Source organism: Prorops nasuta, unplaced genomic scaffold (genome assembly GCF_024137725.1).
Source record: "Prorops nasuta isolate Cenicafe-Biocafe unplaced genomic scaffold, Cenicafe_Pnas_1.2 PNAS00377, whole genome shotgun sequence".
Taxonomy (NCBI): Eukaryota; Metazoa; Arthropoda; class Insecta; order Hymenoptera; family Bethylidae; genus Prorops; species Prorops nasuta.
The window spans coordinates 8,771-28,206 of NW_027117173.1; the positions used below are offsets into that span (position 1 = coordinate 8,771).

The following is a 19,436-nucleotide window of genomic DNA, read 5'->3' on the forward strand; positions in this document are numbered from 1 at the left end:
CTGTGCATTTTCCGTCCCTATGTATACGTTTGGATGCTGTTCAAGAAATTCCTGTAACTCTGTCACGTTTCCGTTTTCTACAATATCGAAAAATTTGTTTTGTTCATCCAAGAGATCCACGTAAACTCCCTAGAAGAAAAAGCAAAGATTATATTAGTAAACATTGCGCATGAGACTCTTCAAAACTAACCTCTTCAGCACCAGTTTCCAAATTTTCTCCGGGCTCGGTCATTCGGACAAATCTTGATCAATTCACAACCGTGCAATTATTGGACAATTGGCGATTATTTATCATCAAAAGAAATCTGCAGTCCGGAACTGAAACAATTTTCCGGGGTCTTCCCTGGCCAGAACAAAAGATGAACAAGCAAACGTGATGTTGTAACGACGAACCTATTTAACGTTAAGTCTTCAATTCTGTTGACAATCTTCAGTATTTCAAGGAATTTAAGGAGAGGCATTGAAAAATGCTTAGAATCGGAGTATGGTATATAAGGGAGTACAATAATTAAAGATAAAAGACCAATTTATGCTGTTGTTTAATGATGTAATTCAATCTATTGACGGTGTATTGTATATATATGTATATACATAATTTATAATTTGTTTTTCCGCTACATACACAAATAATGATAATAAAAATAATAATAATAGATACTAATAATGACAATGATATATAATAATGTTATAATAATAATAATATATTTAAAATAATTACTATAAAATAATATATAATAATAATAATATATAATTTAGTTGAGATATAACTTAAGTATGTCAATAAAAAAGCCGTTATATTAATAAAATAGAATAATTATATTGAATCTTTCTTAGTTCGGCCTAACTCTTTATCGGGTACAACGACGATAAAAGTTTCGAGACTAATAATTACTGTACAACAATTGAGGAATCGGTAATTGTTATTTCAGGTTACATTTGATTAAATAATAATAATAATAATAATAATATTAATAATAGTGGACACCTAATAAAGGGTAAAGGCAGGAATTGGGAATAAAAAGCTATTTACAACTTTTGATTATACATGTATACTATTACCTTTATAAGCATCGTTTACTTATAAAAGTACTGTCATAGTTTCGTGTTATACTATAATACACACACGTATGAAGCATTGCAACAAATAAGACTTTTAAAGGTTGGAACATTTGGATGACAATGAATACAAGCGTCTGAATAATTAGAAGAATCTGGCTTAAATGGTAATAGGGGAAGACTTTACAAGATCTACTATACTACACGTTATGTCACTCGGTGCACTGGCCAATTTCTTACTTAACGTCTTTGACATTAGGCACACTAATCAAAACAGAGTATTTTTATCCGTTCCCATTCCGAATTTACGTTTCGGAAGATACGTATATATATATACTATATAAAGTTTTCTACAAAGGGCGGTCAAAGCGTTTGATAGGACCGGCACTTGGTACCAGCGATATCCACACCAGACCCATAGCATGTAATAGGGTAGAATAATAATAATAATAATAATATTGAAAATAATAAAAAATAAGAATAATGAAAATATTAATAAAGATAATCGATTGACAATGGGATATGGTCGTACACTGGGCGCTGTCGCAAGGCTGTCAGCTAGGACGAGCTTCTTCGAAGCTACATCTCCTCACTACTGCTCCGCAGCAATCTTCAGTCGTAGAGCATTCTGGCGGGCAAAAAGTACGAGAAGACCGTGTAGAGCATGGACGCGTACCAATGAACACCAACGGGTTGATCGTCCTGCCTGATCTCGGGATGCCTCTGGACGACGAAGAGCGAACGCACGCGCGTCCAAGTTCTAAGTGGCCAGAAAGCGCTGTGCGCCAATTGCTGGCTGTCGAGCAGCGCGTAGCAAGACGCCACAACGTTGTCGACTACAACGGTGCCCTCTGTAGTCAAAGGAGCGAAGACACCTTCCTCGAGCACCAGTTTAGTTTCTACCACGACGTCCCAGCGTAGTCTGTCGTCCAACTGATTCGTCCCGTCATCTCGCACCAGGATTCGATCACCAGGCTTAATCTGGGCAGCGAAAACTGTCCCTCTGGACGACACTGGCACCAGGTGACTCGGGGTTAAGGTTAATTCCTGCTTCGACTCAGTACTCAACCGAACAAACTGTCTCCTCTCGGACGGCTGCCTGTCCAGGAAGGCGATCACCTCGCTGTAGACAATCTTTCCTCTTGAATCCAGCGCCGCTATCCTCTCTCCCACTTGAACCTCGTCCAACCTCTTCTGCTCCCCTTCCGACGTCCTCACCAGACTCCTCGCTGGGAAGCATCCTCCCGACTTTCCGGCCGAGGATGATTCTGTAAGAAAATTCCACCACTCTCTTCACAAGTCTGTGCTGGACCAAAGTTTCACGAGAGTTTTTAGCCTCGTTGGGATTCTACGACGTCGTTAACAGGCAGTAATTAGAATTTACGGCGAGCCGCGAAAGACGCTCGAGCGAAATTTACGCGACGTTTCCGTCTCGGGGTCATCCGCTTTCCATTAAACTGGAGGGTTTAGAGCTTCCACGAATTCCATAGGTGTATAAAATAAAATTATTGTTAAATGACTTACCAGATTTGACGGAACAATGTATGTGCGATCTGGATTCGTAGTAGACCCAGTCGAATCCAGCTTCGACGGCTAGCCTTGCCAGCATTCCGTATTTGGAACGGTCTCGGTCGCTGGTCGTCACGTCGACCGCTCGTCCCTCGTAGTGCAACGAGTCCGTCGCGTGTTTACCCTCCTCGTCCCAGCCTTCCGTCACTCTCAGTTTCACCCCTGGCCACTGATTCATCACGGAGATCGCCAGAGTGTTCAGCTTCTCCTTGCACCTCTGAAAACGAGCGAGTGAAACTGTATTTTTTCAATCTGTATAGTAATAAACATAGTATGTGCAGCACACATAGATATGTTTGTACATGTATGGTATGTATATGTATACATGGCGAAGAATAACGAGAGATCGCTTGATTCGCCACGGATCCGAATTCCGGGCCCCGAAAAGCCCCTTGACGTCCGGTCAAACGGCAGCTTACCTGCTTTTTCCGCACGCATCCGCGTGAAATCGCTCGGATTCCCGAAAGCCCGACAAATCGCGTTACGCGGAACTTCCCGGAACACCCCGGTAACCGAAACAAGTTTTCTCTCTTTCTCTCTCTCTCTCTCTCTCTCTCTATTGCTTTTTCTCTCTTTCCTCACTCCGCTCCCTAGAGAACAAACGCGCGTCGTATTCATGAATGAACCGGTAAAAAAGAAACCTGACCTATCTCGCCGGAATTCGATTTACTGGGCGTAAAACTTTATTGGATTGCTAGCATTGTGAGTGGTTCGCGAGTGCGGAAGAAGCCAATCCTCGGGATATTCCGAATCGATGACCTTAAGCCACTTTCTTCCATGGAACGGAATGCGAGCTTTGAAAGGACCGAGTTTTGCAGCAGTGCGTTCGTCAATTAGCCTCTATTGAGCGCGTGGCCGCAGGTCCACCGCACAATCGCGACTAATTCCCCCACGGCCTTCTGCATCCTGCAAACTTTCAGTCACGCTAAAACCGCTCATCCTCTCTCGTTTCAATTTGACAAATAGCTCGCAGGTAAGATTTATCGTCCCCCGCCCCCCTCCTACGCCTTTCCTTTCCGGCAGTTGGTGAAAAAGCGCGACACCCACGAGAAGCGTTATTTTCGAGAAATCGTATCGATTAATCTTCCCGAGCTTCTACACGGTAGAATAATAAATAAGCTAACGCGGCTGGAGAATATAATATAACTATATATATACATATATAGTGTACGAGAGAAGTGAAAATTTCTGACTTGGTGACTTGGTTGCATGGTGTTTCACGGGGTAAATAGTGAACGTTCTGCAAAGAAGAGCGGACGCGAGGAGGGAATGTAGTCTCACAGTTCCGCCGAAATGTTTGTAAATAGATGTAAAGTCTGGGAGGGGCAGTTTGGCGAACCCCGCTGAGCGAACAAGGTGCCCCATCGAGCCCGTGTATAGCCTTCGCCATTCTTCCCTCTCTTTATACGTGACTCCTCGGAACCTTTTCTATTTATTATAACCCCCCGCCCTCTCCCTCTTTCCCTCTAGCGGAGCAATCGGAAAAGCAAAATCATTTCTCCTTCGTATTATACACATTATATGTATAGTATAATACACGAATGCTCGCGCTAGCCTTACGACAGGTAGATGATAGGTGGAAAGGTGGAAAGCAAACCAGTTCTGGCGGATGATGAACTCCTGCTGCCACTTCTCCCATCCACTCTCCTCGCCCATCGATCTTCAACCTTATCGACGTCCGATCTCTCGCCTCGATACCCGCTAATTACCGAGTATCTATCACTTACACCTCGTTTACATACTTTGTATCTTATCGGTGCTTCGTAAACGCCTGTTAATCCTCGCTCGATCGAGCCTGTGTGCGATTGTGTGAACACACATGTACACATACACGCACAGACACACGTAAAGATTTTTATCTCCGCCAATATACACTTTATTTATATAATTTTCATTATCGAATTCTTTTGCTTGCGTGTGTAGGGAAATTTGCTTCTGTGGTGGGATAGAGAGAGAGAGAGAGAGAGAGAGAGAGAGAGAGGGGCCATGTTCCCAGTGAAAGAAGAGGGTTGGCTGGCCGAGATGCTGAAGCGGACCGAGTTCCATCCCAGGCAGCATCCGGACGATGGGACGCCCCGCCCCCACCCCCGTCGATCCCCCTCTCCCTGTCAGTCCAACCTTTTATTCCATTCTTCTTGTTTCAACGTGCTCGTTTTTCTGCCCGCCCTCACCCTCTCCTCGACTCCAACCCAAAAACGCAACGCCCAGTCCAGCTGAAATCAGCTGATCTTCCTGGAAGCCGCTTCCGGTTGCTCGGAGAACATTCTCAGTTTAAGGTTATATCTTATACGCATGTGTATGGTGCGCTAATGTTTTGGGAGCTTGTTTGATGAGGAGAGGGAGAGAGGAGGGGGGAGGGGGAGGGTTGTAGGGGCGCATGGTTAAGCACGAGGACGGACAAAGCAGGGAAGATGACACAGCAACAATGGACCTGGTGTTTGGAGAGAGGATCGCGCGAGGCCTCGAGTGTTTGTCGAGCTCTCTGGAAGCTTGTCCGGTGCAGACCGGACGGCCAGCCACCACGACTCGAGACGTCGAGAGAGACCTCGGCCTCGGATGACCTATCTCACGGTTCACGCCAATGTCTCAGAAAAATCACGCTAATTTCCACACCGATAAGTGTCCATATCGCGCACCGATGCGAAGATTGCGTTAGCTCGACGTAAATCCTGAAACGTCTGCTAGATGAAAGGGATTATGCTCTGCTGTGTATTGTATATATATATATATATATATACATATATTTAAACAGTATATACCGGAGCAAAGCCACAGGAATTATTATACGGTATACAGGGTGAGGCAGTTTACGCGTTTCGGAGCATAAGCGTCGATGCGAGGAAATGGTATTTTGTTAATTATATAAGAGATAACAACTTTTTATGTAAATAAGATTTTTTCAAAGCTTCTTTCTATTTGCATTCCAAGGGATTTTATGCGAGAAACTAATATATCTTAGAGTCACGCGCAGCTAAATGAATCTTTCCATCCACGCTCTGGGGAAAGATAAAGTAGAATCCTGTATATATATATATATATAGTGTGAGGCATTTAATACGATCCAAAGCATAGAACGAGGATATAAGGAAACTGGTATTTTGTTGTTTAATCATAAGCGAAAAATTAATATAGTCACGCATAGATAAATGAGTTTTTCTGTCTACGCTCTGGAGCAAGATTTAGTAAAAGCCTGTGTATACAAGGTGAGGTATTTAAAGATTTAGCACGATCCAGAGAGTAGAACGTAAATGCAAGAAAAAATGGTATTTCGTTAATTATAAGTATATAAGAGATAACAATATTTTACTTGGAAACTTTTCGAAACTCCTTTCTATTTGCATTCCAAGGAGTCTTTTGCTAAAAACTGTAAATGCATCTTGTAGTCACGCACAGATAAATGAATTTTTGTGTCTACGTTCTAAGGCGAGATAAAGTAAAGCCCTGCAGCGTGTATACAGTGTGAGGCATTTAATACGTTTCGGAGCATGGAAGCATAGACGTGTAAGAAAATGTTATCTCGTTCGCTATAAGAGATATCAATTTTTCGCCTACGACATTTTCAAACGTCCCTTTTTCTATTTGCATTAGAACAGGTCTCGCGCGAAAAATTAACATCCCTTGCAGTTACGAAAAGCAGCAAAATTGTTACGTCCACGTAACATGTCTCACAGCACGACACAAACGTAGACTTGATAAAACGTTATATCTACTCAACTACAAAAAATTTAAATTCTTTATATATAGAACATTCCCAACCTCCTCTCATCTAAACTTAAAAAGATCTTACACGAAAAGTTAACATATGGCATAGTTGTGGAAATAAATGAATTTTAAAGTCCACGTTTTAGAGGGAGATAAAATAAACACCCTATATTATAGAAAATACAAATTAGAATCTCGGATCGTCCTGGAGAGTTTCGAAATCGTGCGCCGGGTAGCCGCGTGTTTTGCCTAAGGATCGTGTTAAGGGGATTTACATTCATTTCGATCCTAAATAACCCGATCCGCGATTTGGAACACGATATCCATCCCCACCCCTCGCTCCTTTCTCCAATACTTTGGTCTGACATGCACTGACACCTCGAGATAACGCCTCCGTCAATATCCAGTGTCGATCGGTCCTCCCTTTTTCCATCTTACTCTACAATGCATCTCGCATTAATCCAACCAATTAATAACTATCAATTAGAGGCACTCGCCGGTCTTGCCTGGGTCATGCATGACTGGTGCAATAACGCCTGACATCTTAATTGCCAATGGATCATAGATAAGCACCAGCACACACACACACACACATATATATATATATATATGTATGTGTGTATAGGAGAGCCTCTTACAAAATCGTTTTATTAAGAGATAAAAATCAGAATGAAAATCGTCATATTTTACGAACGCTCGTAATTCTTCCATTCAACGATCCTTCGCATTGTCATGTTTCATTTATAATCCTCGAGAGAGCTTTATCGATTATAGATTCTCATTGATCCATTTATATACACGCACAAACACACACCGAGACGTCCGATTAGAGGCGAATGAAAAAAACAGTTGTACAAATAGAAAGCGAGTGATAAGGGGATACGATCTGTTCAGACCGGAAGTGCGATTGTAAATTCTTGGATAGCCTCCAGATATTGAAAAGGTTTTTGTATACGAGATTGTAATCCGCCTTTGGTATATACATGCAATTCGTGTGTTATTATTGCTATCTCGGTTGGCTCGGCGCAATCGAACAATCAAATATCGACTGGGTATTTTGCATTCAGTCACGTATCGATTATTATCGAGCTGTCGATTAGACGAAACAAACAGGAAAGAACATTCGAGAGAATTATAAGAGAGCCCCATAATCCGATATATTATATATGTAATAAACAAACATACATGCCTACACCCACACACACACACACACACACACACAATATATATAATAAAAAACGTCGCTACTCGAATTACCGGAGCCGTGATTCGAAAGATTTGTCTTTGAGGAATCTTGTTTACGAAAGCAGTCATGATTCGTTGGAATAAAGTTTTCATTATGCGATCGCGTTTACGATCTGACTCATTTGTACTCTGTTTTGGGTTTATAGCGATAACAGAAGCCGATGATCGATGAGAGTCTCCGGCATTATTCCGAAAAGCGTTTAGACTTTTGCAGACAGATGTTTTATGGTCAGTTGGTCTTTACCGAGTTTAGCTTTAGGCTTCACAGTTATTTACGATTTTCGATGTTGTCCGAGATAGCCGGAGAGCGGGCGGCATTTTCGCAAAGACGTCGAGGAGAGTCTCCGGTTGGCGTGCCTTGGGCAATTTACGATGCTTGAAATTTGACGAAAACCGTCGACTTCCCGATGACAGTTTTCTCGATAAGGATGATGAATAGCTCGAATTAACTAGCCTGTATCGAGTTACACGGGCCAGTCCGGCGAATTAGACTAATTGGAATATGTAGCTCGTGTGTACCGTACGCTATATAAATATGTATACGCGTATGTGTATTACAAGGACGATCGAGTTTGAATTGGTCATGCGAACCGGGGACAATTCGTTAAGTCCATTGTAAACGCATTACCGGACTGCAACCTGCAAGGGCCGAACAAGGAAGGAATTCGACGAGGGGTCGTCGTGAGTCTCCTCCTCGCTCCTGAGGCCCCGCGCGCCAGTCCACGGATGTAGATTTGTAAATGCGAGTCTCCCTCTCCCGAGTCATGAATAAAACTGAATAGCTGAACCGGTAATCTAAACCCAAAGGCACTCACCACCTGTTGCTTTTGTGTTTATACACGGCGACCGGTTATTTCTTTTCTCGAGGACCGAGCGCGTATTCATGTAGGCGATAAGTAATGTTTTCCACGTTCCTCATTGTACCTGAAAATCCTATGCACAAATTATGCTACACCTATATAATCTCTCTCTCTCTCTCTCTATATATATATATATAACCAAGAAAGTTAGATTTTCAAAAAAGCACGCATCGATTCGACTCGTGCGGTGTTTCTATACACACACATACACAGTGACTTGTCACGGGGAATTAAGATTAACATACAGAAGTACCGTGGACGCGGTCGTTAGTGATATTTACAAGTATGTACACCGTGGTAATAAACTCGTTGCAGTTATTCTTGCCAACTGTAAAGCAATAATCGAGTCGTTATCCTTCTGTATAGCACAGCGTAGACCTATAACGGATTTTATTACAAGATTGTCGACGTTGCGAGATCGATGTAAGGATGGAATCGGATTGACCGGTCGTTATCGGTGTATGCGTTGGGATGTTGCGAGTGTGTTGGATAATGGGGAGGAGGAGGAGGGGGGGGGGGGAGGTGGGCAGGTTGCAGCTAGCAGCAAGGAGCTAGCAGCTAGCAGCAGCAGCAGCAGCCACGACGGTGAAGAAGCATTGGCCTGGCAAAGTGTTTAAGAGCGTTATCTCCTCGGCTATTAGTCTTTCTTGGTGTGTGGCCTCCGGTCTCACCGGTCCTCCTGGAGGCTCGAGCTCGAGCGTCGAGCAAGGGGTTAAGTTTAAGTAGCCCCCTATCTCGGATCAGCATCTACACCCCGAGAGATTCATGGCGAGGATCAAGCAGAGCCAGGAGGACAGGAGAGACCGACGCGACGCCGTGAATTCCCGCGATCCACCGGATGCACGCCTCTCCTTGGTCCTATCGATACCTACTCGTGTCAATTCATTATGCTATGCATATATATATATATATATGTATATAGTATAATATCTATAGTACAGGTACACCGCGCGGTACAGCTATACCTGCTGATTCATTAAGAGTGGAGGTTCGTTAACCTTGCGAGGTTATGTCATATAACGACGTCGAACCGTTATATGCTGTATATTTAGATATATACATATATGTAGTATACATACTCGTTGTTTCCATACGAGAACGACTCCTTTGACATTGGAAAATTCAACCGTGTGTAATGAATATATATATATATATATATATATATATATATTCTTAATAGGAATCTTTATTAATAGCAGGTAGCACACACAACGCGGGCCTCCATAGGCATTGTCGTAGGAACGTGCGCTGCGCGTAATTCTCCCCGGATTGATGGGCGACCATTACTGGAATTTATCACGCCTGCCAGACGAGCATTGTGACTTACGTGTAAATAAAAACGGTCGTGTGGCACGATCGGTGGCAAAGCGTGAGTCCCGTGATTTGTCCCAAGTGGCGAGCTAACGGGGAGCGGATCCTAGCGGGATCTCACTGAAAAATTAATCAACGGCACGCCATCGTCGCGTGCTTCTATATATATATTTCAAGTATTGTGTGCTGTATATATTATATATATATATATATATATATATATGCGTGTAACGTGTACTATATCGCCAACTCTAAACTCACTAGTAAGCGAGCGTGGAGGGGGTAAAGTTTCACCATAGAACAGCTCTTCCAGTTTATTGTCGAGATCGGACTGAGACGAATCTTAAAAGATACGCTGGAAGATTCGCAATTCTTTACGGTGCGGACTGGTCCGGGTGAAAAGGGCCAACTACCGTGCGACAGGGGGCTAGTTAAACGGTAAACAGAAGGTCCGTAGGCCATTGGCTGTACCGGGGACGACGCCCTAAATATTTGTACGAGCCGATTAGTTGCGCGTCCCAAAGCAACGAAACACCGACAGGTTTCTCTCTCTCTCTTTTTCTCCTTCTCACTTTTTCTCTCTCCGCTTGGCTCTGCTACACCGCGCCGTGGAAAAGTCCATAATAGTGGCGGAGAAGCATCGAAGCCACCTCGAGGAAAAAGTCCAATCGGTCACGGCTCGGGATTTCCCAAGCTCGAATGTGAGCATTGTTTAACACTCGACGAGGCTGCATCGGACATTCAAATGGGAAAATACTTTCGAGACGAGTAAACAGAGACGGTTCTTCCTTGAGGGATTTATTCTAGGGTTCTAGTGTGTTTACTATATATATATATATATATATATATATATATATATATATATAATCTTCTGCTGTACAGCGCACGTTTCTACGTTCTAGAAATTTAGAATAATTAACAACATGTTACTACGAGTATATATATATATATATATATATATTTTCCCATCCATAAGAGCGGCACTGTTTTCACCGTGGCTAATCGCATCAACAGGCGTTTTCTCGTGATTTACGACAGTCGGTAACGGAACAAAAGGGGAACGCAGGCCTCGAAAACGGAAGCTTCTTCGCTGCAGCGGACCTTTGGTTCTCGGCGCTGTTTGCGCCACTTCCGAAGTCATGCGACCATTCAGTTATGTCGAGTGGAACGAAATTCCGGAATTTCGGTAAATGTGCACTGTGGATGGAGCACGGTTGCGCGAGGAGCTCAATGAGAGGCGCGGGTATATGGTGGGAGGAGGAAAGAGATTGTGCGGGACGCAAGGATGAGCGTGAGAGAGAGAGAGAGAGAGAGAGTGCGGATCCGTGCCGGCAGGGTTGGGAGTCTTAATAAGGTGGAAAGAGGTGCTTTTGCTTGGAGCACGAAGAGGAGGTGGAGATAGAGGGAGCCGAAGGGCGGCAGATTTCACACCTCGCCTTGAAAAGCCGCTCTTCCTCACCTTCTTCTTCTTCTTCTTCTTCTTCGACTACCTCCTTATCTCTGCTGGTTCTCCTATTACTTTTATCCTTTCTCTTTATTCATTTTAACTCGTCTCCATCTTGACTGCGCGCGCTCTCTCTTTCTCTCCTATTCTCCCCATCTCTCTCTTCATAACTATATCTCCATCTCCCTCCCTCTTTCTCTTTCGTGTTTGCCCGCCTCGTTAACGCCTCGCGGCCAGAACGGACGCTGCACACGCAGCTATTTACTGGCCACCTTTCATTTTCCGTCTCTCCTTACCTGAGAATTGCCTCGGAGTATCGATTATCCTTTTTCATCCGGTTAACGCCGAAGGAGGAAGAACCGAAAATGAATATGCTCTATGGCAACTCGATTCGATCTATAGCCACCCCCCCCCTCCTCTCTCCCTCTCACCCCCCCCCCCCCTTCCCCACATCGTAATTTCTCCCTTACCCCTCGCGGATATATTATGTTTCATGCGCCGAAGCAACGCAACAGGAAGAGAGAATTATTATTTATTCGTCCGTTTGTTCGAGATACTCGCTGGAGGAATTTCACGGTGCGATGCGGCCGATTGATACGAAAGATTCGTTAAATTTCGGCCGAGAAATAATAAACGTGAGACGAATGCTTCTTCCGCGGCGGAGAATCGATGTACTTATTGGCTCCAGTTATGGAGAGGCGTGCCAAAAAGAGGGAACGCTGCGCACGCAGCCGCATAAATACAGGTCCGTTTTATTTCTTTCTCATTTCTAAGATGAAAGCGTCCGCGCCGGTGTACTATGGTAGGGATATATATAGAGAGCCACAGCCATTCAACTCCCGAAGCATCCCTCGTTATACCCGATATTTTTGCATTCATCGGCATTGAACAAAAACAACGTTGTATATTCAACGATTGTAATTATTCGTTAAATAATAAAAATATGAGCCAGTTTCGTAAAAGACACGAGAATAGAGTTCACCGGAAACTCCGTGTAGAGTCTCGCGTAAAGCGTGGAAAATGTCGAGCCACGCGCGAGGCACATGCAGCCAGTGCACTCTTTGCCTCAGACGCACGATAGGCGAAAAAGCTGCGATGGCGGTCCCAGCACGATCGGAGCGATTTTTTCGATGAAAATGTGGGATTTTTTAGTCGGACTACGGTAGTCGGTGGGCGGTTAGTTGTAAGGCTGTGGATCCGCGGACAGCTCGGCGTATAGGATACAAGAAAACCATTAGCAGCCGCCATCGTCGGGGCAAGAAGTTAAATTAATTACCGGGGATTGTGGAGGGCTGGGCTTGTTCAGGCTTGGACGTGGGGCGCGCGGGCGGAGGAAAGAAATACTGGCGGCCTGCCAAGAGCGTCGTGGATGCCGCGAGACATTCCAGACTCGCTTCGAATTAGGACGACACGAATAAAAGACCGTGCGTAGTGGAAAAACCATGAGCGAACTTTTGCAACCTCCCCGATACGAATTCCAACCCCGCGTACCACGAAAAATACGGCTGGTTTTTAGAAAGCATCCCAGGATTGCCAATGATTTTCCCTCGAATGCCATCGCCGGGCGGTCGAAAGATTTTTGCCTCTTAAGAGACAGCTACTCTCCCTCCCCCCTATCCCCTACCCCTCAGCCTCCCCACCCCCCTCTCGCTCGCTCCCCCACCTCCTCCCATACTACCAAATGCGCTCTACGCTCTTTTTCACTTAGCACGCGTTAACTTGCGCCTCTCGCCGAACTGTTTACTCTTCTCGAGAGCACAAAGGAGCCCGAGAGTGTCAAAAAGACTTTTTACACTCTCTTTGTGTGTACGAAGAGAGAAAAAGCGAGAATTGCTTGGTAATGAAACTATTAGTTTCTTCCTTTTTTCTACTATCAAATATCGAGATTTGAATGGACGGAGAGAGAGGGAGAGGGAGAGAGAGAGGTGCAAAAGGACAAATTACCGCCCATTGGATTCCTCGGGTGTTATCGGCTATCGAGGATCTCGAGGAGGCTGAACGTAGCGGATAGAAACATTCTTAGGGCGGGTACACCATTGCCGTGTGGGAAATGTCTACTCGACGCCATGTTTTAGTTCTATCCACCCTATAACACGTGAAATCTTCAACCCTCGATACTATTTTTAATCAATTTTCATTATAATACAAAAAAAACGAACAATGGATGAATTATAAATATGTGCATATATGACTATTGTTGTATGGAGATTAATGAAATTAAGTTCTACGTGTTGATGATTGAATTAATATTGTACTTGTACCTATATATATATATATATATATATGTTGTTATTCAAGGAGTAGTGTTCCGGTGAAAAAAAGAAATTGGTAAGATCATAAATAGGAGGACGATAAGAAGTTGATAAGTTGTACAAGGTGAGTCAGGGTGGAAAGCGCCGAGGCAAAGAAAAGAACAAAACAATATACATGAATTATAAATACTGTCAAGTATCACAGTCATTACATAGAATTATGGAAGTTAATGCGCAATCAAGCACCACGTGTTGATTAATCAATGCAACACTTAACTCACACTTATACGACCTTATAAAAACGTCATGATTTTCTGGAGAAAGATGCAAATGCGAACGTTAAAAAGAAGAGGAAACCACCAGGACCTTACAAGATATATACACGAAGTGAAAGACAGTGGAAAATCGACAATAAAATATAAATTAATCAAAGTATGAACAAACGTCAACAATACTACACGAAAATTAATACAATTAATCACCACGCGTTGATCAATGAACACTCAACTCACATCTATAAAGCCTTATGGAAAAGCCGTGATTTTCTGGTGAAAAAAGAAATGGGCAACGTTAAAAAGAAGAGGAGGACACGAGAAGAAGCTGATAAGTTATACGCGAGGCGAATCAGGATGGAGAAAGGGATGAGGAAAAAGCAAAAGCAAAAAAGAAAGAAGAAGAAGAAGAGGCATCGTCGATCCTTTCCCACGTCGGTCATCGTCGACCTCAAACTGGTCATCGGATCCTGCTTGCGCTTGGTTGCCCGAAGGAAGGAAGTGGTCGGTAAGATCACTTTACAGGCGGGAGCGTCATGGCACATATTTCGCCGAGGCCGCGTAGGCACATCGGAGATTGGAAATTGGCAAGATGTGTGAAAATTTCGAATGTGGCTGGAGAAGGGGGTGGGGGAGCATAAGCCGTGGGTGAGATTGATAGAGGCTCTCTCGTGCAGGAGTACGCTATAAGGTCCGCCATGGCGCGGGACGAGAAACGCCATGACGTTCTTTTGACCCGTTTGACCCCGGGTAAACTTCTCACGATGCATTATGGCGTCGGTTCTCTCGGGGCCCTCGGCCCTTCCTCCGGATCCTTTCCCCGCTCGAGAGCTCGAAGGACCGACCAACCAGATTACACCTCTCTCTCTCTTCTTGTGTTTACTACTCCTTCCTCCCTCCTCCCTCGTGTTCTCACCGCATTACTATATACTATATATATATATATATATGTATGTATAATCGAACGCGCCAACTTTCGCTTCAGGGTTTCTTCAGCTTTGGGCCTCGAACGAACCACACACCGGTACTACAGGAAGAGCTCCCAGATAAGATAGAGCGCAAACACCCAAGGTCTCCTTGGAAGCCTCTTATCCCTCTTATCGTCCCTCCCCTCGGAGATCGATAGACATCGAGCTCTTCTATTAGTCTTCGAGTTTTTCATCTTCTCTCTGTCTCTCTGTTTCTTTTTTTTTTTTTTTTTTTTTTTTTGAGATTACTCATTGCAGACCGGTGAAAATGAGAAAATCATGCTTCATTAGCGTACGGAGGGAAAAATACCAATGGCTGAATTGTTCGTAGGGAAATATAGTATACACACACACACGGCGGCATGGGTAATAAATAACTCGTGAGACGTACAATCGTTCGTAGCAAATGGGCATCATAAATTTCCTCCTGGGCCACAAAACATCGTCTTAGATCATGAATGTATGTACTAAGCGACGCGGATATTTAATTTTCTTCAGTGCTCGGTTTCCCGAGCGAGGGGGCTGCATTAGTACAATGAATTCGCGATTAACAGAGTGTCGCTTAACGGGAATGCTGCAACAACATATAAAGCAGCTGCGTGGCACAGCTGAAATATGGGTTACTCGAGCTCGACAGTCTCTATGCATATAAGTATACTATATTGTACACTTTGGATCAAAGCAATCGTAAATAAGAGTCCTGTAACATGGTGATAATTGAATGTATTGTACAGGGATGCTTGCATATTGGTCTTTTCTACTTTTGAAACTTTGGAGCAGGTAAATCTAACGTTGGTAATCTGATTTATGTCGAGTGGATCTAGAGAATCGTTGATGAGAGTCTTGCGACGTGGTGATAATTGAATATATTGTGTAAAAATGTTTTTTGAAATTTTAGAGCAGGTTAATTCGGTGTTGTTATCCGTATTATGTAACTGTTGGATGAAAGCAATCGTATACAAGAGTCCTGCAACATGGTGATAATTGAGTGTAATATATGAGGATGTTTGCACTGTGGTTTTCTTGTATTTAAAAATTTTTAGAGCAGGTCAAAATTTAACGTTGATAAACTGTTTTATTTAGATTTAATGTAAGTAGTCGTAAATAAAAGGTCTGTAACAAGGTGATAATTGAATATATTGTATAAGATTTTTTATAATGTTTTTTTTGTATTTTTATGATTTTAGAGCAGGTTTATCCAGTGTTTGTAATCCGTTTTATAACCGTTGAGCGAAAGCAATCGTAAATAAAGGATGCTGTAACATGGCGATAATTGAATGTATTGTATAGAGTAAGGGAGGGCTCGCAGTGTTATTTTTATACACTTCAATTTTTAGAGCGGGTAAATGCAACATGAGTAATCCCTTCTATACACGTTGCATCAAAGCAATCGTAAATAAGAATCTCGTAACCTGGCGGTAATTGAATATATTGTACGGGCATACTCGTGGTATTCTTGTTGTGCTCTAGAATTTTTAGAGCAGGTCAATTCAAAACAAGAGTGATCCCTTCTAAATACGTCGGATTAAAAAAATCGTAATTAGAATTTTGTAGAGCGATAAAATTGATCATACTGTATAGGAGAAGGGGAGAAGAGGGTGCTCGAACTATTATTTTTGTCCTTTCGAGTTTTTAGAGCAGGTCGATCCAAAAAGTGAGTAATTCGCTTTGCACGCGTTGAATCAAAATATTCGTGAATAAGAGGAATAATTGAATTTGCTCTAAAGAGACATTAATGGTATTTTTTGTGGTCGTGTTTGAATTTTTTATATAGTAGGTCAATCCAAGGTGGGTAATCCGTTTGGGTTGTTTCGCGAGGTCGCAGTAACGTATCACGTGGCGCCACGTGCGCCTATCGTGTTACCCGCTTGTCCATCGTCGCCAGAAACCACCGCTGCAAGTCACTGCTTGTCGGGCGGGGGGCTACCGTTACCACCACCAATACCACCACCACCATCACCATCACGAAACTGCTATTCTCCGCTGGCCGTCGCTTATCTCTCAGCTTTTTGCCCACTTTGTTTTTCCAATGGCGCCGTACTACGGTTTCGCGTACCTTGTACCGGCGGCGTCGAAGAATCTATCGCTCCGCTCTCGGGCTATTCTCACTCGTTCAAATATTGTTGGAGGATCCAACGGAATCGTGGGGAGATAACGGTCTCGACGATTCGATAAGTCGAGAACGCGGCTCCGGGAAAAGTTTTCGGGAGAAACAGAAGATACGCTCGTTAACGGCCTCCGTGTCTGATGAATCGCTTCCTGAAAACTCTTAGAGGTCTACTCCACGCTTGATTAGCGGGAGGGAACTTGACGTGGCTGGAATCATTAATGGGGCACACCCGCTTTCACGGTTCTTTCTTCATTCTTAATATACGCTATAATATATAATGTATCGTAGAAATGATATTATTGAAATGGAGGAGCGATACGAGAAGGATAAAGGTGCGTTTCACGGAAGCGTGGAAATAATGACGGTCTTTGAAGAATATGTGTATAGTATTGTGTACTGCATACATATAGTGTACACAATGTGTAATATATAATATACAAAATAATATTATTGAAATTGAAGAGAACGATGGAAGGAAAATTGTGCGTTTCACAGAACCAATGAAATAATGAGGATCTTTGAACAATATGCGTTTACCTTGCATATATATATATATATATATATATATATATAGCATATATTAGAGAAACGATATGTTACACCGAAATGGAAGAGCGATAAAAGGAAAAAAGTTGCGTTTCACAGAAGCATGGAAATAACGACAATCTTTGAACAATATATGTACAGTATTGCGTGGTACATATATATATATATATATATATATATATATAGCGCGCATAGCATACACGTAGTACCTATACAGAGATGAGGATCTCGCATTTCACCTATCGATCTCTCGACGCTTCGAGTTTATCCAAACCCAATCAAGCCTCTTATCGGCCGGGCCGGATACTATTTCACAGTGAATCACCTGTCAGCATTTAACTACGGCGAGTCGTTAATTTGTCGCACGGCGCGGCTACAAATGAAAATAAATAACCTTCTTAATTGTACTCGACGCTCGAGATACGAGACTGTAAGTGGCGGCCATTAAGCCACTGCTTGACACTTGACAAATGAGCAGGCAGAAAAATGATCGTTTTGCCAGTAATCGCAGATTACTTTTACTCTCTCTCTCTCTCTCTCTCTCTTTTTCTAGCCGAATATATGATTCACTCGTGCCCTGTCATTATCGCAGTTTGACACGCGCGGTGTCAAATTATACGGACTCACCCGAAAGAATCATTAAAGCATCTATATATATATACCTACACTACTATAAAATAGCAAATCGCTGCTGGCCTGATTATACGTATATATTACTAATTTATTCGTCGAATCTCATCTTCCACAATGATCGCGTGGGAATAATAATGAGTCAGTCGAAGTTAATTTTAACCGATCTTCAGGTTCGCTCAATGTCAGAGGACACCGATGATGGGGACAAGCTCTGATCGATCGGAGGAACAACAGTCGATAGAGACAATACCTGTATGTATATACATATATACGTATAGAACATAAGGACAATGACTCTATAGCACGAGCTTCGCTCGGAACTAGAAAGCAGGCAGCGTGGGCCACGGTATATATGCTAATGACACACGCATGGAACGATAAATCAAGAATGGCGATATTCTTTTATTCGAATGTATGAAAATCTTGATGCATTACTCTCGGAGGATCAGCAGTTTTCGAATTAATCAAGAAGACCCACGCACGCGTCTCTGCACACGGTATGTATAGTCCGTACAGCGATGATGAGGAGACGACGAGGACGAGTACGACGACGGAGGTGAACGCGCGAGATTTGGCAAAGGAAGCTAACCTGCGTCATGAGCCTATCAGCACCAGTGCCCTCCTCATCCTTGAAGATGATGTCGGTGTTGTAGTTTGGCACGAGGTCCCTGAACCTGTTGTCGTGCCTGGAGACGCGTCCCTCGCTGAGTCCGCTGGCCGGGAGGGTATTCTCGCTGACATTTGGCACATGCTGCTTGAAGACGAGGGGCGTGAGTTTGCGGAGGATGGGCCTGCGCCCGCCGCCCCTGCCGGGTCCGCAGGCCAGGACGAGTCCCGGCCCGTCGAGCAGGGGCAGCTCCAGGGCGAGCAGCACCAGGAGAAGCCTGAGCGTCGCCGAAGATCGTGGGTGGTGGGTCCGGGGGGCCCGGGGCCGTGTATGCCCTCCGCATACGCGACGCCCGCGCCGTAGCAGCATCGTCCGCGTCCGCGGGCGGCCCGGGAGCCCAGCTAGATTCGCCCGGTTTCCACCTGCACCTTCCACGCTCTCCACTTGCCTCTTGCCTCACTCACCCTCAACCATAACCAGGGCATCACACACTAGCCGCCGGCGCACTAAAACCTTGCTGCACCACCACCCCCTCCCCCTCCCACACCACCCCCCTAACCCCAGGACACACAAAAATCTCGGTCGCACTGTGGCTGGACTCCGGAGCCGACGGTAGGCGCACAAAACTTCCATGAAATGCTACATCCTACGCGAAACGTCCCTCTTCTTCTTCTTCTTCTTCTTCTTCTTCTTCTCACCGCTAAATCCTGCCCTGCCGGCCACTTGCACTGTCTCCGGTCAATTGCTCACCGTGCCAATTCGGATCACGTCGCTGCGCGCTCTTCTCTTGTCGATGACGATCCAGATACGCTTCTATCCAATTATATATATATGTATATCTGTGTTGTCGTCGTCGTCGTG

General features: G+C 44.0%; 1 protein-coding gene across 1 annotated transcript; it reads right to left on the reverse strand.

Moving 5' to 3' along the window:
- Positions 1 to 1,492: 1,492 nt before the first annotated feature.
- Positions 1,493 to 19,048, reverse strand: LOC136785470 (sonic hedgehog protein-like). Its single transcript, XM_066746516.1, has 3 exons — positions 18,558 to 19,048; positions 2,581 to 2,842; positions 1,493 to 2,324 (listed from the first exon to the last, which is right to left on the reverse strand). The coding sequence occupies exons 1-3, from the start codon at positions 18,942 to 18,944 to the stop codon at positions 1,669 to 1,671; spliced, it is 1,305 nt and encodes a 434-aa protein (XP_066602613.1). The 5' UTR covers positions 18,945 to 19,048; the 3' UTR covers positions 1,493 to 1,668.
- Positions 19,049 to 19,436: the final 388 nt, after the last annotated feature.